This window comes from Molossus molossus, unplaced genomic scaffold (genome assembly GCF_014108415.1).
Source record: "Molossus molossus isolate mMolMol1 unplaced genomic scaffold, mMolMol1.p scaffold_m16_p_15, whole genome shotgun sequence".
Lineage (NCBI taxonomy): Eukaryota > Metazoa > Chordata > Mammalia > Chiroptera > Molossidae > Molossus > Molossus molossus.
The window spans coordinates 31,779,544-31,804,437 of NW_023425350.1; the positions used below are offsets into that span (position 1 = coordinate 31,779,544).

General features: G+C 49.6%; 1 protein-coding gene across 1 annotated transcript in view; it reads left to right on the forward strand.

Annotated features, from left to right (window-relative positions):
• Positions 1-24,894, forward strand: part of EPAS1 (endothelial PAS domain protein 1) — an 81,533-nt gene that overhangs the window by 23,323 nt on the left and 33,316 nt on the right. The window contains exon 2 of the mRNA XM_036262959.1: positions 21,937-22,127. Within this exon, the coding sequence (XP_036118852.1) occupies positions 21,937-22,127 (191 nt within the window). The remainder of the gene's footprint in view (positions 1-21,936; positions 22,128-24,894) is intronic.

A 24,894-nucleotide genomic window follows, 5' to 3' on the forward strand; every position in this document is an offset into this window, starting at 1 on the left:
ATTAATGTTCTCTGTCATCGATGTTTCCATCTCTCTCTCCCTCTCCCTTCCTCTCTCTCTAAAGTCAATAAAGAAAAAAAAATTTTTTAAAGAATGAAAAAATTATTTTTGTTATATTTGCGGGGGGTAGGGAGGAGGCGCTGTTTTGCCCCATCTATTGGAGGTGGGAGAGGAGCATGTGAAATAGAGCATAAGAAGCAAAAACATACTGCTCACATGGGTGTTTCCTGGGAGCTGGGGGACTGGGAGAGACATTTAGGGTGTGCTTCCCTTGTGATAAAAGCCCCAGTAGTCTCGGGGTAAGAATGTCCTGTAAGCAAGTGAAGAATGACGTGATTTGCTCTGGTGGTGACCTCCTGGTAGTTCAGCTGAGATTCAAGGTGAATCAGATCAATAGAGGGTAATTATACAGTAGCTGGTCAGCTTTCCTATTGCTCAATAGGAGAATTCTGGCCTTTAGGCCCGTGGTGTCAGACAGATGTGGGAGGGGGAGTTTCATAACCGGGTTCCCGCCATCTGCTGCAGAGAAACTCCATCGACATGTGCACCTTCACATCCGGGAAGTTCTATGTATGTTTGTCCACAGCTACTGCCTGGATGAAAAATTTGGTGGAAAAGTCGAAATTCTATTACCATGATGTTTTTTTCAGAATCCATGGTAGGGGTGTTTGCTTTTAAAACTAGGACACAAAATATGGAAGAAACAGAAAACAGCCATCTACAAAGTTAGTGAAAGCCCCTCACCTCCACCTGCTTTAAACCCTGAAGAGAGAAAATAGCTGAGCTGGAGCGATTACTTCCTGCAACAAAACTGTAATTATGGGGCCCGGTCAGTCTTCATAAGAGGCAGCCTGGAATAGCATGGGTGCTATTTTGAATATTTGCGAAAAGGGTGACATTCAAGGTGAAATGGAGATGACTGTGCTGTTGGCATTGGGCGGTTCCCTCCAGGCATCAGCGCCCCTGGGGACAGCCCAGTTCCTCTCCTGTGTAGGTTTGGGACACCCTGGAATCAGGTCGTCTCCCACCAGCAGGGATCAACTTATGCTCCTGTGAGAAGCTAGGGGTGGGGGTGGGGAGGGTGATGAATCTGCTTTTTACTTAACTTCCAGTCCCACCGACTAATATCAGGGGAAATCAGACTTTTTGGAGTGGTTTAAGTGTGGGGGCCAGGATGGAGTCTTCTGTGCAGAGTGAACAAATAAGGAAATACAAACCATGCATAGGCTAGAGAAAAGAGCAGGATCACCTGCCTGTGAGGTGAACCTCCCATATGATTTCATGGTTGTGCAAGAGTTGGGCAACATTCGGCCAGGGTGGAGAGGCCTTGGCAAAGGCATCTGTGCTCCCAGTAGATTCCTATCTCCCCCACGGGGAAAACAAATACAGGCAAACCTCGTTTTATTGTGCTTCACTTTATTGCACCCCACTGATACTGTATTTTGTACAAATTGAAGGCAAGACCCTCCACCAGCAAAAGATTACAATTCACTTTCTTGTGATACTTGCCTTATTGCTGGGGTCCCGAACCAAACCCACAATATCTCTCAAGTATGCCTGCATTGAAAGTTCTGCACGGCATTTTAGGAGGAAGAAATGGACTTACCTAGCCTAGCATGCATGCTTGCTTGCTTGCTTGCTTGCTTGCTTGCTTTCATTCATTTATTTTTATCCTCATCCGAGGACATTTTTCCATTTTTTGTTCAGATAGAGTGGGAGGGAGAGAGAGGAAGGGAGAGAGAGAAACATCGACGTGAAAGGGACATATCAGGTGGCTGCCTCCTGCACAACCAGGGCCAGGGACAACCTGCAACTGAGGTATGTGCCCCTAGCGGGAACCGAACCTGGGTCTCTCTGGACTGCACGCCAACGCTCTAACCGCTGAGCCAAACCGGCCAGGGCTATTTGTATCTTTCTAGAGTTTTATTCAACAAGGGGAGGCACTGGGCTGAAGACCCCAGGGGATTACAGGAAAATCAGATGCCTAACAACGACAGTCCAGCGGGGGCTGGGACAGGGGAAGAGAAGCAAGCAGGTGACCATAGTCAAGGCAGGAGAGGGCAAATCCCATGAAAGGGAAGGGGGAACGTGGTCTAGGGAGAGCTGAAGAGGAGAAATGGGATAGAGTGGTGGCAAGATAGGCCCTGGAGCCAGATAGCCTGGGTTCAAGTCCTGATCGGTTGCTTATTAGCTGAGGCATCTTGGATCAGTTACTTAGACACTCTGTACCTCTCTGTTTTCTAAACTACAAAATGCCAGTCATTATAGTACCTAGGTCAGAGGGAGTGTCTTAAGGCTCATAAAGTTGGTCTCAGCTCCAAGACCAGAAAGGAGGAGCTGTGCTGACCTTGAGTTAGTGACTGACCACCTCATGGACCCCGTTTCCTCGTCTATACGTGAAAGGGACAGGGTTGGACTGGATAAATGCTAACATTTTGCTTATTCTAAAATGCTGTTATTTTGTGACTGAGTACATATTAAGTTCCTGCTGGGTGCCCAGTACTGTGCTGAGAGGGAAAGAGAAAGTAGAATATGTGGTCCCAGCCCTCAGGAAGCTGTAATCTAAGTGAGGAGAGGCCATTACTGTTCAGGAGATTAATAAAGAATGAAAGGATATTAGAGATTAAAACTTGGTTGTAAGGTGGTAAGAGAATAGGAATAGAGAGCTTGGAGTGGGCCAGATTAGTCAGGAGATTTGATAGCAACTATAAATCCAATATATAGAATCACAAAGACCATAGACAGTCGCGCAGACTTGTTGACCAAATCCCAGAATTCTGAAATTGCATTAATTTTTGAGTTGAATTGTGGAAAAGCGACAGTTACCTTTTTAGGATTTAAATGGGGCAAGATCTATAAAACTCCTTACCCAAAGCAGTAGTATGGCTTGAAACTGTATAGAGGCTTACACTGTTTTTTCATGGATTCTTGGATGATTATTCCAGTAGAACATAGTGTCGGGCACTGCCAGACAAAACAATTCATCTGTTGAATGACTAGTGGAAAAACCCAGTGCTCTGCAAGCTTCAGCTTTGAACAGCCTGGAGCATTCTGGTGATGTTCTCAGCCCCTCCTCTAGAGGGCAGCACACAGAGGCAGCCTGTAGAGCCCTCCAGCCATAGCTTTTTTTTAAAAAAGAGGTAGAGGGAGAGAAAGAGAGAGATGTGGGAGTGAAGCATGGATCAGTTGCCTCCCACACATGCCACAAATGGGGATTGCACCCGCAACCTGGTTATGTACCCTGACTGGGAATCAACCCCTGGACCTTTCAGGGTATGGGACGATGCTCCAACTCCAGCCATCTGAGCCAGCCACCCAGGGCCAGCCCCAGCTTCATTAGAGTTCAGTGTTCTGCCTCATGCCTCCTAAGCCCTCCTTATCAAGAGGACTTCTCCTGCTCCCTAAGGTTTTCCCACCTTAGGGACTGCAGGGCCTCTCTTCCCAGAAATGTGTGAATTTAGATTTTGAGGAAACCTGGTAAGAGCCTCAAACTCCTTCTGCCACCTGATTATCCCATAGTTCCTCAAGGTAGTTATGCAGATTGAGCCATTAGCGACCCTGGCCCACACAAGTGACAAGAGACTTAACAATATTTGGCAGAGACTGCTATATGCTGGAAGAGGGGTGTAGGCAGTGAGGTCACCCCAGCCTGGCAACTGAGGACACCTCCTGCAAGGGGTGAGCCGAGGCTTGAGTGGGCCTTGAAGAGTGAGGCCAGGTCAGCCAGTACCCTTCACACTACCCCTCACTAACCAGTCACCACGCAGGTCTGGTACTTTATTCCAGGGGCAAGAATGAGATGGAAGTGACAGACGAGGCACAGGCATGAACTCCCTGGCCTCAACCCGTAACTGAGAATTCCCAGCATCACCTAGCAGTCACCGTGGCCTGGCTTGACAGGCCAGTTCGTGCCATCCTGGCTGCAGCTGAGCAGACCACAAACCCTCACAGAGCTCTCTGCTGGGTCTTCTTCACAGTGGAGAACCCAGAAATCTTGCCCTGGCTGGTTTGCCTCAGTGCTTGGCGCATCAGTCCAAGGACCGAAAGGTCTCATGTTTGATCCCTGGCCCTGGTCAGGGTCGTAAGGGAGGCAACCAATCAATGTCTCTGTCTCACACACTGATGTTTCTCTCTCTCTCTCTCTCTCTCTCTCTCTCTCTCTCTCTCTCTCTCTCTCTCCCTCCCTCCCCCTTCCTCTCTTTCACTCTATCTAAAAAAAGTCAATGGAAAAATATTCTCAGGTGAGTATTAACAAAAAACAAACAAAGAAATAAGCAAACAAAAGAAACCCAGACATCCTGGTCATACTTGCCAATACATTTTATTTAATATAGCACCCTCTGTGAAGGTACGAGTACATCTCATATTTGCCATCAGAACACACCATCACATAAGCACCCACACAGGCAGGGAGGCCAGATGGGGTCATGGAGGTTCAGAAGGGTGAAGGGGTGCAGTGACTTGCCATTATAACCTTCTGGGAAAGTCAGAGATGAAGAACGGTCAGAATCCGAGTCTGCTTCCCAGGCCAGTATTCTAAGCACCTTTCTTCTCTCCCAGAGTGTACCCTTGTCTCATTCCCCCTCACCCTCCTTTGCTTTCATTAAAAAAAAAAAAAAAAAAAAAGTTATTTTTTTCCCCTAATAAGCAAGATGGAATCAAACTTTGCAACCTTCAAATGTATGAAATAAACATTGTTCCTAATGAGTCTCTGGGAAAGTGCTCACCTTTGAACTTGGCCAAGGCTTATGGAAGAAAGAAAAAGTCTTAAGAACTTGATAGAGTGTTAGAGCTTCCTGGATTTTTTAAGTCGAGTTACATATTACATTTCTTTTCCTTAATAAGGTCAGTTCTAGAAATCCTTCCGGGATGATTAGACCATGTCCAAAAGTGGAGCCCTATGGCTGGCTGCTGACGCTAGGCAACAGCAGGGTAGGAGGTGCCCTTTCTAGGCTGCTCCTGGGACTCAGCTCTGTTCTCCCCATCCTTGCAGGCAGGAGAGGAGCATGTGAGCTCCCCTGGTGTGAGGTAAGGGGAGACCCAGAAAAGAGCGGAAGATGCTCGAGGGAAGCGGGCAGCTAACAGGTAACAGGACGCAGGAACCTAGATCAGGTCTCTTTCCTGGAGACCTTGCTTGTTCATATGCTCATCCCTGTGTCTTTTTCTAAGGAATAATAAGAAAAGCAAAATTTCTTAAAAAAAAAAAAAAACTTTCCTGAATATAAAGTACCACTGGCTATATGCGTAGCCTCGGCTTGCCTCATGGGGAAGATTACACATTTTCACTTCCCTAGTCATCTGTTCCTCCCCGCCAGGAAGTTCACCTAGGTATCAGGATGAATCATTCACGGAACGACTTCCATCCAACGAAGAATGGGTAACTGCTGATATTCTGATTGAGGCCCCAGGACATTTGTGGCTGCCCTGTGTTGGTTGTAACACGGAGAAGAACCAGTAATATTTTGTTACCCTTTTCTTGAAACTTTTCTTCCAAGTTTTCATCTTGATGCTTTTACTAATTAAAAGTCCAGCTCTGTGCCTCCCCACCCCTGTGATGGCATGAACCTCCCCAGGTACTCCTGTTCCCACAGGGGTCTCAGGGAAAAGGCTTATGAGGTCCAGAAACGTGGATGATCGTGTCTGGGCTGTTACTACTTCATGGTAGAGGCTGCCTTGCTCTTCGCTCCGATCCCTACACACTCAGCCAGGCGCACAGAGATGTTTAGTACACGGACTCATGTCCATGCCCCTTATCCTTTAAAATAAGCCATCCTGCAAAGACCAGGTTCCCTGGTGGCCTTGGGGTTTGTCGAAGGTTCTCTAGAATTGGCAACTTAGCTGTGACCTCAGAAGTCTTGGCTCTGGCAAGGCAAGGTCTTTGCGCTAAAATAGGCTCAGTGCCCATGGAGATAATCACCTCTTGTAATATCCGCACAATCATCTCATTGTCAAAGCACAAGGAATGCAAAAATAGAAGAAATGCCACAACAGGGTTCCCCATGGTTCAGCTCACCCAGTATTCTGCTCCTGGCTGAGGGCACCTTGGGACACCTCAGGAGGGCCGGTCCCAGCCGTTGTTCTGGAGGTCAGCCCCAAGTGGTAAGGCCTGTGCTCCTAGACCCTGAGCCGAGAGCCGCTTTAGCAGGTCTCGCGTGCCTGGTGCCCCCCACCCCTTGGGTGACAGCAGGCTCTGTGTCCCTAGAGCACTTGTTCCTGATTTCTGCAGCAATAGCTTCAACTTGGCCAATTGCATGGCATGTGGCAGGCACGGTTCTAAGAAGGCAACACGTACACATCAGTGATTCCTCCAAGAGCTCTAGCATGCAGGGATTTTCACAGTCCCTGTTGGCGGGACACTGAGGTTTAGAAAAACCTAAGCAACTGGCCCTGGGTCACAGAGGCAGGGTCAGAACCCCTGAGCCCAGGCAGTCCATCCGGCCCCGTGTCCTGGTCTGCTTGTCTGTCTCCAGCTCCAAGCAGTCAGCTCTGCGAGGGCAGAGACCTGTCTTTCCGTCTGTATCCCCAGTGCCTGGCACAGAGTCGACACTCAGTAAACGCCGAATGAATGAAAGCTAAGGCTCACCAAACGGAAGCACCAGATGGGATATTAATTCCAGAGAGCCTCGCTTCTTGCAAAAATGTTAAAATGCAAAGGGGTACTTGCTCTTTCAGCTCAATCATGGCTTTTCAGAACTTCCTCTCAGTGTCACAGAGCTGTGGGATGGGGCCGACTGCAGTGGTATAGGACAGAGTCATCGCAGCCTTTGAGGCCATGAGAAATCAATGACTCCAAAGCCACATCTAGCATCAGAGAAACAATTAGGAGAAAGAGCTAAGCAGGGCACGGGAAAGAGCATTTCCGAGTTGATTCTGGAGGAATGAGCCTTTTGCTCGTACACCCTGGCAGCGGGACTTGGAGTGTCCGCCGTGCGGCTGGAAGACAACTGACGAGAGCCGCTGGGGTTGCACAACCACTTCCGCTCAGGTCTCCCCACACTCGGGCTTATCTCGTAAATCGTTTCATCGAACACGGGGCGGTCTCTGAGGCTTCAGGGACTTTAGGGCTTTTTCCTAAAGTCTTAAAGTCTTTCTCTGCTGCTGACTCATATGTTAATTATTGCTTTGCACAAAGTAGAATTAACGTTGCGACCGCCTGCCTGGATACTATACAAGTGTTCATCTGCTGGGTGGACCTGAGCACGCAGGACAGCCGTCGTGGGACACGGTCCCTTCCCGAGCCGTCTGCACAGCGAGCAGCAGAAGCACAGAGACCGACCTTTGCTTCCGAGTCGCCAGGGAAAAGGCTGCTAGGGGTGCTCTGGAAGCAGAGGGCTACCTGCCCAGGGTTAATTGACCAAAATCTCTTGGAAAGTGTGACCAAGAGTTTCAGTTTGCTGTCACCGTCAGCATTAATGGACGGAACTGGCGTTTTAAAGCAAAAATATCAACTTGTTTTCCCTTTGACTGCTGGGCTGGATAATGAAGTAAAAATGACATTATCTCTAATAAAAGTGATTTGCAGAAATCACTGATAGAATCTCAGTAGCAGAGATTTGCCATTAGCAGTTTAGCCAGATAAGGGGAGCAGCTGGGTTCTATTAACGCCTCCTGGTCTGGCATGTGTGTGGGGAGGTAGGATTGAGGTTTGGGGACTACATGTTTAAACACTGAACTTTGGACTAACGGAGAGTGTTTATTCCAAAGTGGATCATTCTCGAACCCCACTTACTGACTTTACGGTTGTCATTAGGTTTTTAATTTGTCTGGCGTTTTCCTTCGGATTTTTGTGTTTAGTGGCTTTTTTTTTTTTTTTTTTTGGCTCATTTTCTCACCTCCATGTTACATCACCAAAGGGTGCAACCCTGGCCAAGCCCTGGCAGAAACCTGATTCCAAGAAGGGCACCTACACATGTGATGTGAGGGCGATGGGTGGTTTTGGGCAACAGATTATTCTGTTGTGTCAGGAGGTGGGATCAGAGGCAGCGATCTCCTGGTCTCATCCTCAGGAGCGTGGGGGAGGCGGCCGCCCCTGTCCAGGCTTGTTCACAGTGTCAGTGAAAGCTGACTGAGCACCCCTGCCATAGGGCAGCTGGCACAGCCAGCAACTTCTGTATGAAAACACCCGTAGGGAATGGGGATCAGCTTCCTGGGGCCAGTGAGGAGTCACCGGATGTTAAGTAACCTAGCGATGAGGGCACCGCTGCCCTCCTCTGTACTAACCCGCTTCTGTGGTGCTTTTCTCTGGAAAGCACCGCAGCCATTCAACTCTGCAGCCTGTGTCCAGCAGCTGGGGGTCACGGCTGCTCTAGCCGTCACTCCAGCCCTCCATACTGTATCTGAAAGAGCTGGACAAAACCGTCATTGTCGGGGTGAGGCACAGTACTGGGCTCTGAGATACATAAAAAAGTTGACATTTTGCCTGTGCCCTCAGAGAAGAAGAGGAATATTGAGGTGATGCTACCTTGCAGTTAAGTGTTTGGGTCGAGTCTCCAGGTGCTCAGGGCAGGGTGGGAGGGGAGATCAGTGTGGGCTGGGTGGGGTGATCAGGGAAACCTCTATGCAGGTGGTGGGCTATGATGACTCTGAAAGCATGGGTTTGGATGGAGGACAGGAAGGATCGCATTTCCAGCGAGGGGATGATACCTGGGTGGCGGAGGGGGTGCTGAGTGGTAGGTGTCGGTGCAGTGTAGGCTGACCAGAGCAGGTGGGGTCCTGCCGGCTGTGGGAGCTGGGGTTGGAAAGCAGGGTGGGGGCTGGCAGACCTCAGGGGCATCTAGAGGTTGGACTTCATCATGAGGGCAGTAGGAAGCCACTCCCATTTTCAAATACGAGTGACATGCTGAAATAGTTTGGGGGGAGGGGGTGGGCATGGTAAGTTGCTCCTCTCCCTGAGTTCTTACTGGAATTGTATTCTATTTGATCAGCCGTCAAGGAGGCCAGGGGCAAAGGGAAACAGCCGGAAGACTGGGGCTAAAGTCTTTGAAAATAAACAAAACACTACTGGAGCCAGAGGAGGCCTATGCCCTTGGTTCAGTTTGCTTTTCATCCCACGGGTAGCGTTGATGAGTTACTGTTCAGCAAGAATGCCTTGCCGAGGTCTCTGTGGGCTGCACTGGCGCTCCAGCCCGTGGTGGCCCAAGGGTTGCTGCCATATTTAGAGCTCCCAGCGAAGGAACTTGTTTCCCCGGACTCTGTCGCCAAGCAAGAGGGCTGCTCATACTTGCTGTACAGTCGGCAAAGGCTCCACCAGCAGAGGAGGGATCCCAGCTGGGTTCTGCCCTGCCCATCACCTTGCACATCAGCCACTAATTAATCAATGGCATAGGCGGTTATCAGATCATCAGACTTCATCCGCCCGTCCTTTGGTTGTTGAAGGCCTGTGTCTGTGCTTGGCACCTGTGGATACTCACTGGTGTTTGTTGACTGGATTTATTCTCCCTACTCTGACTTTTCCTGTCTTGCACCCTGCCCTCCAGCCTGTCTCCTGGCCACTGGTACCAGCAGCATCTCTGTCCTTCTCATGGCTCCTGCCCTCCCCATTGCCTCCCCTACCTGTTCCTTCTTCGAACCCACCTCCAGCACGAGCGCTCCTCTTTCCCCACGTTGTCCAGCTTTGCAGACTTCTCCTCTGAACTACCATTGCATCACCGACCCCAGGCCAGGCCTTCAGAACTTAACTCTCCACTTCTCTGCAACCTCCCTGAGGTCAGGCATAGTTGTTCCATGTCTCATTCCATGACTTACAGCCCAGCACATGCAGAGGTATTCATAAATATTTGTCGAATGAGTAGAGAGAAAAAGCTTTTGCTTGGGGGCGGGGAGGAAGCACAGCCCTGTCTCCCACATAGCTCCATAGTATCACTTGAGAGTGTGATGGTAACTTGGGGAAGGCTTTTTGGCATTTCCCGTGGCTTTCAATGCCTCCCCCACAGAGGAATGGGATGTAGCTTCCGAAGTGGGCATGAGCATCCCATGTCCCGTCGCAGCATGACAGCAGATGTGGGAGAAAGCCCAGGCTTTCCCTGCGGCTGTGCAAGGGCTCCCACGACTCCGGGCATGTGCCCATGTGGACAGGCTGGCAATCAGCCTTCGAAAGGAAGCCCAGGAGGGAAACAGTCTCCGAGACTCTCTCTGGCTCCTTTCTCCGTCCTTTCCCCTTTCCTTTGCTTTCTCTCTTCTTTTTGTAAATAAGGAGAAGAGAAGGGATTATGGGATGCGGGCGGGACAGCCAGTGATCCTGTGCTCCCCACCCCCTTCTCTTGCATTTGGAAATACTTTAAATACCAGGCACCAGAAGTTCTGGCGTCAAATTGGGATCAGTAAGGCAGATCCTAGGGTATTTCTCTGTTGGCCTATGATTAACTGCCAATCCGGTCCAGGTCCTGATGAAAAGATGAAACAAATGTTACTTCCTTTGAAATTAAAGTGTTTGAAATAAGGAACAGAGAACTGACCCTTAAAATCATATTCAGTACTTAAAAAGAGCTCTTCCTGACAACTGCCTATTCCAGTTATGGCTTTTTAATTTTTTTCACCCAGAATGTCTGATGACACTGCCAGGGGAATTTCAGCCCCCTCCTTCCTGAATATGCCCAGCACTGGCCCCCGAGGCGGCCCAGTTCTGTTTTCTCATGACACGATGATTATTTTTGGCATTGCACATACTTTCTCTAATGTTATTATCCCCCTCCCAGCCCCCCACCTTGGTTGCCTTTTAAGAAGCAATCATTTCGGCAACTCTGCATAAATCAGGGGGTTAGTTTTAGTTCAGCGTGTGAAGGGGGCAGTAGGAGAAAGGAGGACCCCCACTTCTGCCTCCTTGCAGCGCCCAGCCCCAGTCTGGTGCAAACGCAGAGGTCCTCTCTCCCCTGGCTCATGAAAGAGCTCGCTTTCTCTGGGCTCCGTGCTCACCATTCATCCCCTCCGCCAGCAAGGCTTCGGGGGCTATCTAGAGGTGACGCTGGGGGCTGCACCTCAGGGACGGCATCTTAATGACTTGACTTGGCGGGTGTTAGAACAGCCCCATTCAGAGTGAGTTCACTCCCTGTGCAGTTGGCTCGCTCAGCCTCTGTCCATAGATGTTCCCTTGTTCGTGGTGCATGAGGAAATGGAGATTTCCAAGTGGGAAGCAGCCTTCCCAGTGCGTTAACTCTTCGCTGAAGGGAAGAGGTGCGGCAGGGAACACACCGCGAAGCTGGCCCGGCTGCAGCTCCCGGGAGAGCAGCAAGGCCCCTGGGCTGGGGATGGAGGCCAAGGCAGCTGGGATCACTTTTTCTTTCCTCCCCAAGGGGGAAAGGAGAAGAGTAAAGGATACACTTGAATTGTCCTTACAACCAATTAGCAAATATTTACCCAGTTTGCCTGCCCTGGCCCAAGTCCCCATGACGGAGGCACAGAAGATGTTGTGTTTGTGCCCTGTGCCCCCAGGCACCGAGCTGCTCACACCCAGCTGTAGTAGCGGGAGGCTCGCTTAGAAAAGCCAGCAAGACAGGGCGGCCTTTACTGAGGGCAACCGAGTGATCTGGGCAGGAAGCGCCTTGGAGAAGAAAGGGAGGGTGGCCAGGGAAGCTTCTGGGGGAAGTAGAGCTTGAACTGGCCCTGATGATGGAGTTTTAAGAAATAAGAAAGGATGAGATGATAGAGGTGGGGAAGATGTGAAGGAGGAGACATCAAGGGTGGGTTAGTGATACCCATACGGAAATATAAAACGAGAGTGAGTCTTCCTGGCAGAAGAGACCTGGCTTGTCAAACTGTAGGGGACTTTGAATAAAGACAGCATGAGGGGAGCACTAGCCCTGCCAGAGGTTGGCATCTGCATTGGGTCCTTGGTCTTGAGATCTTGAGTCCCTGGGTCTCTTTCTACTCAAACTGTGGTCACAGACCAGTCGAATTAGTGCCCACCATCTGAGGGGTTGTTAGAAATGCTGACCCTCAGGCCCCAGCCCAGACCTACTGAGTCAGAAACTGCATTGTAACAAGATGCTGGGTGATTTGTGTGCACAAAGTCAGAGACGTGCTGACTGAGCACGGGCACTTGTCAGCGGCTCTAGTTCAGTCCCAGACTTGATTCCGAGTTGAGCGCACACACACACACACACACACACACACACGAGCGTCTTTGAGTGTCTTACACTATGGCCCTTCCCAAATGGAAACCTTTTATTCTGATTAAGAGTTAGAATAGAATTCTTATGAAACATCTAGAACAGTGAGTGACTTTGAGGAATCCATAGAATTCATTCAAGTCGTTTTTACCCAGTGTCTTCAATGTGTACCACCCTGTACGACTTATGCTTTAGAGGACACCAAAAGAACAGAGGACAGGCCCTTCCCTCAAGGATGTGTGCCCCAGTGGGGGAGACAGAAGCTATGAGAGTGGAATGAACAGACAGCAGCATAGGGCTGGACCGTGCAGTGTGGAATCTCTGGAGCAGGGTGCAGAGACGTCAGCAGAGGTGAGGTCTTCCTGGACAAAAAATGGTCTGTGGGAAGTCCTGAAAGATGAGTGCAATTTAGACAGCCAAGGTGTGTGTACAGTCGTCCTGGGGAAGAGTATGTCCCCCAGGAAGGATGGGAGGCGGGAAAGGGCAGCAGCTACATCTTTGGGGCTACATGGGCAGTAAACTGCTCCCCACTTGCTGCAGAGAGACTGCTTGCTTCATGCAGGGGAACCCGGTTTACATCTCGGGCACTTTCTTCTTTATCCTTCTGCTGGGCAGTTTCTTTGTCAGTGCTCTTAGCTGAAGGCCGTGTTGTAGGAGCAGGACGACTGTACACACACGGCTCGAGCCGTATACCACCGATTGTGTTGTTGGAGGGTTGCTGGACCCAAAGGAAGGAGGCTGCTGATAGGCAGAAGCCCTAAAGACGAACCCTCAATCAGACCTGGTCACAGCTTGGGTGTGGGGAAATAGCCCAGAGAGGTGGCACCAAGGAAACAGTCCAGTGAGAATGACTTAACCCAAGGTGGCTGTGGATTCTGCCAGCAAAATAAGAACATTTAAAAAAAAAAAGACCGGCATCTCCAAGCAGAGAAAAATATTCCCCTGGGTCTGCTTAGTCAACTGAGGGCTGACCTAGGGCAAGAGGGTGACCAGGATATGTCCTTTGCTGCTTCCCAGATCAAGAGCTCATCAAGTAGTGTCCTTAGAGGGCTTCACCCCCGATAAACCTTTTGACCCTGCAAGAGGGACCTGCCTGTGAGCATTTTGAGAAAAGTTGCCCAATTTCCATCAGGAATATTGGATTTGGGGTCAGAGGATAGGTGTGAGTGCTGGCTCCATCGCTGGGTGACAGTGGGTATGTCACTAACATCCTTGGGTCTGTTTCCTCGTGTATAAAATAGGGATGGACCGTACCTCCCTCGAGACTGTTTCAGGATTAAATCAGAGGCAGTGTGACGTGTTCTTTATTCCTCTGCAGGTATTGCATGTGGTTCTTTGTTTTTGGGGTTTTTTTTGTTTTTGTTTTTATCCTCACCCGAGGATATTTTTGCATTTATCTTCAGATAGAGCAGGAGGAAGAGAGAGAGAAACATCAATGTGAGAGAGATGAGACACATTGACTGGTCACCACCCACATGACCCCAACCGGGGCCAGGGACAAACTGCAACCAAGGTACGTGCCCTTAGTGGGAACCAAACCCAGGACTCTCTGGTCCCCGGGCCGACACTCTAACCACTGAGCCAAACTGGCCAGGGCTTGCATGTGGTTCTTATCGCTGCTCTGACTTGCTGGGGTTCAGGGGCCCCTCAGCTGGAGTGTGCACAGTGGAGGGTTGGGCAGTAGCAGGTGTCAGAGGCCGGAGAGAACAATGGAGAGACAGGCAAATGCCCACTGTGGCTGCTTGCTCTCCTCCCTTCCCGTGGGTGCAGAGGCCACCGAGTCCGCTCTGCTGTCAGTGCACTGGGTAGGACGAGATTGAGAGAGATGGCAAGACACTGCTGTCACAGTGCGGGCTGAGGCCCTGCTGAACTCCAGGGGTAGCCACCTTCGCAGAGCCGGGTTTTCTCATTTCAGTAGCTGGTCATCTCTGTTCAGATGCTGTAACCTGGATACGGCCCGAGGGAGAAAGGACGCCTATGGGAGCTGGGACTGGGCAGCGGAAGTTGCTGAGGTGGTGTGCACGCCCCGAGGGCTTTCCTGTCCCCGACACCTCTGCATGGCCACCTCCAGGGCTCCACGCTCAGTAACGCAGCCACGGTCCTGAAGGTGCGGGTGTTGTCAAAGCTGCTCCTCAGCTTTCCAGGGATCACTGAGGAAGCTGCGGGCAGCTGGCAGCAAGCTGGATACTTGTCATCTTTCATTATAAAAAGTAAATTAAAACGCAACACCTGATGGAAAGGTAGACATCATAGCGTTATCTATGTCAGCTAGGAATTAGAGACCATATCTGAACAACAGTCGAGTGTGTGGCAATCCACCCACACAGCTCATTATTGCTGGCTGTTATAAATGTGTTTAAAGAATTCTTTAAAATGTGATAAAATGTTAAGTAAAAAGCCATACACCCAATGGGATTTCAAATTTTTTCTTTATACCTTTCCGTATTTTCACAGTTGCCCATTTAAATATGCATTAACCTTATGTCCAGCATAACCTTTTTATAAAAAGAAAATGATCTGTTAAGATGAACTAGGCTGTGAGATGGTAAGGCGTGCTGGTTGGCAGCGGCCTTCTGCTTGTGTGTCCTTGAAAGAGAGCCCAGCAATTCTGCTCCAACTCCACACGTTCCCATTACCTGTCTGAGCCTCAGTTCTCCTCGTCTCTAAAACGGGAATCGTGATAACTGCTCTTGCTATCCTTCTGGGTAAGATTCACAGATTTACTTACAAAGTGCTTTATAATGACTGATACACATTTAAAGTGGTAGTACCCATTAATATGTTGAATCAAGAGAACCCTGCTAATGCTTGGGCTTGGTGAAGCTAAACGTAGAGACAGTTTGTCACTGTTACTCCGGTACATGCATGGCTTCTCCCAGCTGGGCTGGGGACTGCACCTGTCCTCCGATTATATGAGGAGCTGGGTTATCTGGAGCCCCAGATGGACTGTACCTATGGGGCTGCTCAGTAATTGGATCTGCTGCTTTCTTCTCCGAGGCTGCCTGGAGCAGAGAAGGCTACCAGATAAGCATCTCCAGCGGGCCCCAAGCACAATGGACCATTAGAGGGCCATGTTGGGTGGGCCTCAGACATTACTGTCAGCTCTGAATGTAGTCCAGGCCCTCTCTGAGGGGCACAGGCCATCAGAGTGAGTCAGGGTGCTGGGCTTGGCCCCAGAGCGGGGGAGGTTGGGAGGTTGAGGTATGAGGCACTTTTAGGATTCCTCCTTCAGGGAAGGGGCGAGTGAAACCATCCATTCCTGTTTTAGCCTCTCCAGCCCTCAGCTCCTCTCCATATCTCCTCTTTAGGGCTTTCGACATACTGGTCTATAGTATTATTATCTCCCAGTTGGGCTGCGGTGTCTCTCAGGGAGAGACCATGCCCCTCACCAGTGTGTGGACTGAAGTGTATCGATGCCTTTTCTCCCTCGTCCAGGCTGGTCTGATCTGCCCATTTCCTCCTGAATTTGCTAATTTGATTTCTTCTGTTTTGACTGGCCTATGCTGATGCCTTTGCTCCCCTTTATAATATAGACTCCCCTAGTAACCACTAGTGCCTTCGGACAGCCATCAGAATGGCCCCGGAAAGTTGGTTTCCAGTACTCCGCCCTGGCCTAAAACATGTTCGCCAGTCCTTTCCAGTCGCCTGCGGAACCAAAGCCATTCTTTCCGAACCCTTCAGCCGCGGCTAGGCCTTATCTCTGAGGGCACATTTCATTCTTTCTAACAACAAATTCCACCCGCAGCCAAGTCTGGCGACTGAATGGGGTGGGGAATGGGACGATATTGTTTGGGGTTTGGAATGCAGCAGGGCTGATGAAGTGTGGTGACGGACTTTCCCGTATAGCCCTGAAACTAATTCCCAGAAGACCTCCCCGGGTCCTCAGCACAGTGACCTCTCCGCAGGAGTGAAGTCTGCATTCCCCCCAAGGCGGCTGTTGGGAGGGGCAGCTGCCTTTTACGTGGCATTTATTCAAATCTCTGCCTCCTCATTTTTGCCTCTCTCTGTCAGTTATAACATCTGGTGCAGTGACAGTCACATGAGCTCCAAGATAAATAACTGGATTTTTGGTGGTGACTCCAACTTTGCTGGCCTCAGTGAATGTGGACATAGTGCATTTTAGAGGGAAGGAGTGTGGTTGATTTAAGAAGCAGGCTGGGTGTCAGTCCTCCAAAGACGTGGTCACCGGATCAAAAACCTGTGGTTGAAGGAGCCCTCCAGGTGATTCTGCTGTAGACTAAAGTTGCAAGCCACTGCTAAGCAAAAACAGGACCAAAAACACTGCATATTTTAATGGAGGATCCTATGAAGTTGTTTAAGAAACACACCTAGCCCCGGTACTCAGTCAATATCAGTTTCCTTTGCCTTGCACCAAAAACAAAAGTTGTGTGTTGTGTGTATCTGTGGAGGGGCTTTTTATTTTAAAGCTGACTGCTTTGCAACAGAGTTTCTCAGCCCTGGTTGCACTGGAGAATCACATGGGAAACTTTAGACCCCTGATGCTCAGGCTGCCCCCCAGACCTGTCACATGGGAATCTCTGGGTGATTCCACAAAGGACCCAGGCATCAATTTTTAATGTTCCTCTGAGGATTCCAGTGAGTAGCCAAGATTGAGAAGCGCTGGCTTTGGTTCTTCTTGGTGTGCAAGCCAGCCACCTGTCCTGCTCTCTGGGACCTGAGCCGGTGTGTTCCTCCCCCAGGCAGCCTTTGTGCAGCAGCCACACAGCCTTACTGAGGGGTCGTGAGAGCGCCTCCTAATTGCAGTTGACTGCATCTCCTCCATTCCCAGCTCCTGCACATTGGTACCTGCTTAGAATTGCACCACCAGCCAATAGACTTGTCTAAGATGGTTTCATTAGCTCCAGCCTCACCCCCTGACCTGTAATCTATCTGCTTCTAAGTTGGCTAGCCTTAGAGGTAAGGGACATATGGTTTTGATACCCTGATGGCCGACAGGCACTACATGTGGGGTCTGGATCACACTGAGCATCAGGAGACTATAGCTAATGAGGCAACCGACCCCACTGGTGCAGCTGGTGACATCTGGAGGCCCCACCCAGCTGTGTTCATCTGGAAGTCCAAAGCCAGGATCATCTTGCCCAACAGTTGATAATGGTTCCATCCTAGAGCAATGACCCAAAAGTTAAGATAGCAAAGCTCTGGACCGAGAGGTTTTTCCTGGTTGGATTATAGTAAGTACTGGAGCTTTAGGACAGTCCATTTTGTTGCCTTTTGTCTGGTGGCTTGGTCCTTAAGTGGTTACTTACCTTAGTTGGGATCCAACGTTTCAGTTTCCAACTTGGAGGGACTTCAGTATAAATTTTTATATATTAAGATGTCAAAACAATAGCCAGAAACTGCTTGTTCTCCACCTGCAGCACGGAGAGACACATGTGCCGGCTGGAACCGCAGTTTTCATGGAGCACTGTGGAGTCACTTCTGATAACTCTGCCCCAGCCCAGCCCTGCAGTGATGGAGGCAGCCTCCTGCTAAGCCCGCAGTACTGAGTCCCCCTTTTTCCTGCTCGCACCCCATTTGAACTCCAATATTGGTTTTTAATCCTACTGCTTAAGTCTAGGTCTTTTCCCCAGGTGAGTGGGTGCTCATTTAAGGACAGAGTCTCCCTCCACCCCCCACGGAACCTTTATGTCACTGTCTCTTTTCATATCTTAACCCTCCTCTTCCTCCTGTCCTATACATGAATCCAGTTTGTGGGAAAGAATCTAACACAGCACTGTGCGTGTCGAAGGTATAAAATAAGAAACCATTTCCTTGCTGCCAATGGAGAAAACTTTGATCCTGGAGACTCAGAAGAACTAGGTTGGAGACAATATCTAATTTAACAAGTTCCTTAATCCCTCTAAATCTTCCCCCCTTCATGTATTAAAGGGGGATAACAGTTCCTGTCTTTCAGGGTTGTTGTGAGACTCACATAAGATAACACATGTAGGGGGGGAAAGGTGTTCTCTGAACCCTGCAAACACCACAAAGGGGTTGTTATTTGTCCTTCGCGGAGCCTTCCCTGACTTTGTTCACTCACACCAGCTTCTTTCTTATCTTAACCACTTATAGTGCTTATTGTTTGTACTTATTACTGTAGTTAATAAAATGCTTCAGGTGGTCCATTCCCTAACTCGACTGCATTCTCCTTGAAAGCAGGGAATGCACACCTTGTCCACCCTACAGTTCCGCCGGGTCCAGCACACAGCCCAGTAAACCCCTCTGCGTCTGCGTGCGGGCCAGTGACCCCGGGCTGGGCTTACGCTGTGTGTTTGTAGACAGAATATCGTGTAGGACCACCTGTGGTCACAGGAGGGCCACCAAGAAAGACAGGAGCAGGAACTTTGTCGAAAGAGTAATGTGGAGTAAGAAGTAAATGTCTGAGGCTTTTCTGATGATTTGGAAAACTTAGGATAGAATATCTTTTTACAGGAAAGCAGAGCATTCTAACATGCCGTGTCTAGAATTGTCCTTTAAAAACTTCTGGTCTATTGCCTTTCATTCTAGAGTCCATCTAGGGAGAGAACAAAAAGCCTGAGTATTTTAGGAAACAAAGCCTCACTGCCTGAAGAAGGTTCAGGAACGTGACACATGGAACTGGTCGAGATCAGCCTGATCGCAAATCTGCCTGCAGCCCCGAGACAGCATTGACTTGGCAATGAAGAACAGCTGGTGTGGCCAAAGTCTGAACGTGACTAATACTCATATTGGCCGGATAATAGAATCATTATTATCTGTCATGATGGTTTTCATTTGTGGAGAGCTTTCTAGTACAGGCGTACCTCAGAAATATCATGGGTCAGTTTCAGGACACCGCAAAAAAGTGAGTCTGAATCTTGTGAAGGATCTTGCCTTCAATTTGTAAAAAAAAAAAAAAAAAAGCAACATCTGTGAAACGCAATAAAGCAAAGCAAAATACAGCAAGGTAGACCTGTACTAACAACCCTTCTACACTCATCTCATTTGATCTTTACAAATAAGGCATGAAATCTCTCCCATTTTACAGATGAGCCTATCAGGACACAAAGAATGTGGGTTTTTAAATCCAAATCAGAGAGCTAGATAGTTTGTGGCCAACATATTAAAATATCAGTCCTCCTAACTTCCAGTCCCCTGTTCTATTTGCTAAGAGACCAACCCTGTGATGAATTGTGTGAGGAAGTAGACTGTATATGAATCAGCTGGGCTTAGGTTGGGGGTGGGGGTGGGGTCTCACCTTCACACTTGGTGTTAATTGTTCTTCAGTGTTGCTAATTAAATCATGGCAATGTTGCACATTTTCATCTGTTCTTCCAAGAGTCAACATTAGACAGATATCTCTGGGATGTGTCATGTTTAAGTAGCTAATTTAATTAAAGTCATGTCTGTCCCAGAGTGCAATTATAAAAAAAAAAAAAGCAGGTAAAATGGAGTATATGACATTTAAACCAAGAGGCTGCATGACATTCTCAATCTTTTCTTCTTCTAAATGTTAAGATGTTGCTGTTTCTTTATTTCTTGCTAAAGCCTCTACCTCCTACCATTAAACAGTGAGAAGAGTATTGGCCTAGGAAGAGGTGGGGTCTAGCCCTAGCTCTGCCACTAATCATCTGGGTGGCTCTTGGTATGTCACTTCACTAGGCCGGGCCTCAGTCCAGATCTGTGAAATGGGGACAGCAGCGACGCCTGTCTTGCCCATCTTACATGTAGTTTGTGAGGGTGGAATTAGACAGGGACCCATGTGTCTCAGGATTCATAAGTGCCCGCTCACTGACAGTTTCCAAGGGCATATGCAGTCATTTGCTTTGTGGTCATGGGCAAGTTGCAGTCGTGTTCGAACCACAGTTTCTACATGTGTAAACTGTGCTCACAATACCCACCATACTGTGTTGTTACGAGGATTATAATGAGGCAGTACACGGAAGGTACTTGGTGCAGCGTCAGGCACAAAAGTAGGGGTCAATGAATATTTGTGGGTCAGGGAAACATGTCAAACGCCATTCATTGCCAGACAGAGGCCAGCTGTGGACTGCCTTTTCCCTTCTGCTTCTCTTCTGCTCTGTCTGCCCTTCCACTCGAAGGAAGGGGTCATGGCAAAGGGAAGCTTCATGCAGGCAGATGTTGGCATCAATGTCACAGTCTGTTCTGGGGATCCTTTCCACCCCAGGGTGGCTTCTCTAGATGCCCCCAATGACTACTCATATGTTGATGTTGCTTTTGTCCAGGTGGGCAAGGGTTGGTGTTGAAGTTGGATCCCAGCATCTTCAGGGTGCTGGCTTTCATAACATATGGGTGTGATGTGTACAGTCTTAGTGTCCTGTCCCCTTCCCAGCCTTATTTCCTGTGCCAAAATGCCTGCAAGCCTTGCAGAGCTGCTTTGCTCCACAGAGCTCAGGATTAACCTGCAAGTGGAAGAAACTAACATATAAACTGTCACTGAAGGGCTGGTGCGAAAGAAACCTGCTCGTGAGAGCAGATCCAAGAGGGCTGCGCCGGGTGGGGTGCAAGGGAGAGATTTCTGGGGATTGGAAGTCGAGGAGGGTGAGGAGCAGGGTTAGGTAAAGGAAACATAAAAGAGAGATAGGACAAGAAAAAAAGTTGCACCCACTTTATGGTTTTTCTGAAGGTTCTTCTTGACCATCAACAGCTATTGGACCATCTTCCTACAGTCTGAGCAAATGGTGCTTAATCCATCGAGGGAGCTGGATAGTCTGTTTTTTAAAATGAAACGTGTTGTAAAGTAAACAGTGCCTCTGCTCCAGATCGTGAAGGGTTTGAAAGACACATCGACATCCATGAATCCCAAAATACGGGTATCGAGATAAAAGGCTACAAAGCCACGCGAGAGGAACAGCAGCTCCTGGAAATCCCAGAAGGGAGGATAGAGAGAGTGAGCTGGAGCTGGTTGGATGAGGCCTTCACAGTCATATGCTTTGGACACTTTAAAAAACAACAACTTGTTTACTAACCAGGCAATACAGATTATAAAAACATAAAATATAGATAAGCATGAAGGGAAAAAAGTCCCCTATAACCTCACCAATCTAAAACTGCTAACAGTTTTGTGTATAGAGAGACAAGACAAGCATCCGTGGTTAAGGCCTGGATTCTGGGCCCACCTGCCTGGTGCAAAGCCCCACTTCCCCATTTACCTGCCGAGAAGCTACAGATAAACTGGCCTCTATGGACCATTTCCTCATCTGTAAATTAGAGATGATGACGACTTCCAGGGTAGTTGTAAGAATAAAAGAAGCTAACATAGTAGTGCTTAAAACAGTGCCTGGAATATACTATAAATGACAGCTGTAAGAACAGTAGTTATTATTTTATTATATTTCTATACTTGTTCTAATATGATATATAAAAACTATTATATATTTCTATGAAAACCGGATTGCACTGTACACTTTTGTAATGTTTTTACTCTCGTGGTCATCTTTTCATGGACAGATGTGTTATTAATATTAGTTAATGCTGATCTCTTCCAGTTGGGAGGGCCTGGTGCTAATGATTTTACATAAATCATCATACTTCAGGCTCACAGTAACTCTGTGGGGTATAAGAACTATTATGCCCATATTACAGATGAGAAAACTGAGGCTAAGTGGTCTAAATCATTTGAGTATATAGAGTTGGCAATGGAGAAGTTAGAATTTCACAGCACAAACACCCACGAGCACAGAGCTGGCGATAGAAAGCAGGTGTGTGGCTCAGACGACAGGTGTGAGCCTGTATTGGTCCGGTGTCAGAGATTGGTTGTACCAGGGATTGGAGGCCCTCGGGATATCTTGATCAGGGGTGTGATAGAATGACAGTGATGTTTTAGGGACTAACCCTTTCTCTCTCAATCTAGGAGTAGCTCGGAGAGGAGGAAGGAGAAGTCCAGGGATGCAGCGAGGTGCCGGAGAAGCAAGGAGACGGAGGTCTTCTATGAGCTGGCCCACGAGCTGCCGCTGCCCCACAGCGTGAGCTCCCACCTGGACAAGGCCTCCATCATGCGCCTGGCTATCAGCTTCCTGCGAACACACAGGCTCCTGTCCTCAGGTGAGGCTGGCAGACTCCCCAGCAGTTAGAAGGCCCCTGGGAGCATCTCCCCACCCAGGCACTCTCACTGCAAGACTTCCACCCACAGAAACACCATCCTTCGTGCTTTATTCCTTCATGGTACACATCTGTCTTCCCGCAGTGCCCTTTACAGTGAATGCAGCCATGAGGCGAAGGGCAAGAAGGACCAAGGAAACGCATGGGCCCCTGGAAGCCAGGGAAGAGGGAAGGGCTGGGAGAGCAAAGCAGCTTTGCTGGCCTCTCAGTGCCTTTCCGCCTGGCCAGGTGACCACGCTCCACCCTAGGCCGAGTCCGGAGGGGGTTTCGGTGCCCATCGTCAGCCACCTTCTCCGAAAGGGCAGAGGTGTGCCCCTACGATCGTTCCCTCTTACTAGCCAGCGTGCCAGGCAGATTATCTGGTGTGCCTGCTCTTGATTCCCTCCACTGTAAGAGAGGGTTCAAGCACTTCTTGCACGGGGTCTGTGAGGATCACCCTAGCCAGCGTGCCAGGCAGATTATCTGGTGTGCCTGCTCTTGATTCCCTCCACTGTAAGAGAGGGTTCAAGCACTTCTTGCACGGGGTCTGTGAGGATCCCGAGACGGCTGCTGTCTGTGAGGCTCCCACGCAGCCTCGTTCGCTCACAGCGGGGAGCCTGAGGGACAACAGCCTCCCCCGAAGCCGCTCGTCCTCACCCGCCCGGCGTCTCTGCAGGCCTCAGGTTCACAAAGCCTTTCTTTGCTCAGAGTTGACGTTCTCCATAAAGCCATTTCCCGTTAGTCCTGACCAGGGAGAGGTGGCCTGAGTCTCGGGTCCTCGGCGGCAGTCCCGTCCAGCCTGTCAGTGTAAGCAAACGGGTGGTGGGCAGCGTCCTTCCTCGCCTGCGGGCTGCTCCAGGCGGGCAGCGTCCCGGGCGGTGAGCGTGAGGGGCGGGCAGGGCAGGGGGTTCTGTTGCGGTCGGTTTGCAGTTTTCCTGAGGGAGCCGGGGGGCTGGAGCCGGTGGTTCTGCCATCCTGTTATGAAGTGGCTATTCTGGGAAAGAAAGCCTGAGCTAAGGGGATCCAGCGCGGCTGGGAGGCCGGACCGGCATGTGCTATTCTGGGCCCTGGAGCACAGGAAGGATATGGGGACAGACTTTCAGAAAAGAGGATGACAGCTCCGTGGGCCCGAGGGTTGGAGGGCTAGCCCTGTGCTGCAAGTCTAAAGACTCTTGGAAAAGTACGGACAGGAGAGGGGAACCACAGGCAAGGACATGTCCTACAAAATACCTTCAGAGAAACAGCGCAAAGCAGTGGGACTCGGTGCGCTACACGCTACAGAGAGAGAGCACAGTGGGCCGGGGCGTAAGAAGGGCCTGGGGATGCCGTCCGTCTCAGGGAACATGTGCGCCTCTCTCGTCTAAGGAGGCTCGTCGTCCCGGACAGGTGAGGCAGTGTCTGGTAGTGTTGGAATCACCGTCACACATACTCAGAGTAGGCAGTGGGGGATTTCATGACTAGGTGAAGACCCTTCCTGACACCCAGAAACATCTTAACTTCCTGCTAATGGTACTTGAAATTCTGCTCTTAGATATTAATTTCTTTGGGCTAATCATTGCTTCATTCCCTCGCCACCCCTATTCCACCACCAACAAAGAGCCCCAGAAGGGGTAATGCATTAGGTCCGGACACCTCCCTGAATTTGGACTTGTAGAATGTTTCATAGATGATGAAACACGAAGCACAGAAAAGCTAAGACCAGTGTGGCTCAGTGGATTGAGCGTCATCCCATGGTCTGAGAGGTCCTGGTTTGATTCCCAGTCAGAGCACATGACAGGGTTGTGGGCTCGATCCCCAGTAGGGGGTGTGCAGGAGGCGGCCAATTCATGTTTCTCTCTCACATCAGTGTTTCTCTCTCTCTCTCTCTCTCTCCCTTCCTCTCTCTCTAAAAAAGTCAATAAGAACATTTTTAAAAGAAAGAAAGAAAAGCTAAGGTTGCCCAAAGCCACACATTTAGCACACGGTGAATCTGCACCTGAAATTCAAATTCGTTTTGAATCTTGGTCCATGAGGAAGACAGACACCGGAGGGCAGACGCGTTCTGCAAACCTGGTCAGGTGAAGGTGTTTACAAGGGCTGGTGTGTGGAAGAGGAGGCGAAAGGCCGGGAGCCAAAGTTCAGTGGAGACTCCTCGGGCTGACCCTGAGCAGTGGGGCGGGCAGGCGGTCCTCACACGTTCGGGGGGTGTTTCTGACCTTTGTCTTGGTGCCTGGTCTTGTTTTCCATGTTCTCCCACACATAAGCCTATTTGTGGGTCAGAGGTTGACTTTGGGAGGACTGTAGTCAGAGGCTGGGCGTCTGAGCACGTTTTGCATATGTGCTGGTGTGGACCCCTGTGTGCCAGACATGCCGAGGGAGACAGGAGCAGAGTGGCCACAGTGAGACCTCACACATCTCCACTCGGGAGCTGTTGCAAGTTCTGGGTGCAAACTGCCTCCCCTCTGGCTGGGTGGCCCCAGACCAACCAGAGTCCTCAATATGTCTGCTCTGGTCCTCTCTGTCCCACAGTAAGAAATGACAGAAAAGGATACAGAGCCATCCAGGTGTCCTTGAAGGAGCAGTTCTCATAAAACAAGTGTCACCCAGGGGAGGAGGAGCTAGATGGCACTCAGCATCCTCTTTCTCTACCCTCCCTTCCAGGCTCCCGCCACACTCCCCTCACCCAGCTGTTGATACTGTTTCCAGGAATTGGGAGGGGCTGGGGGGGGGGGGACAGGATCTTTTTCTTTTC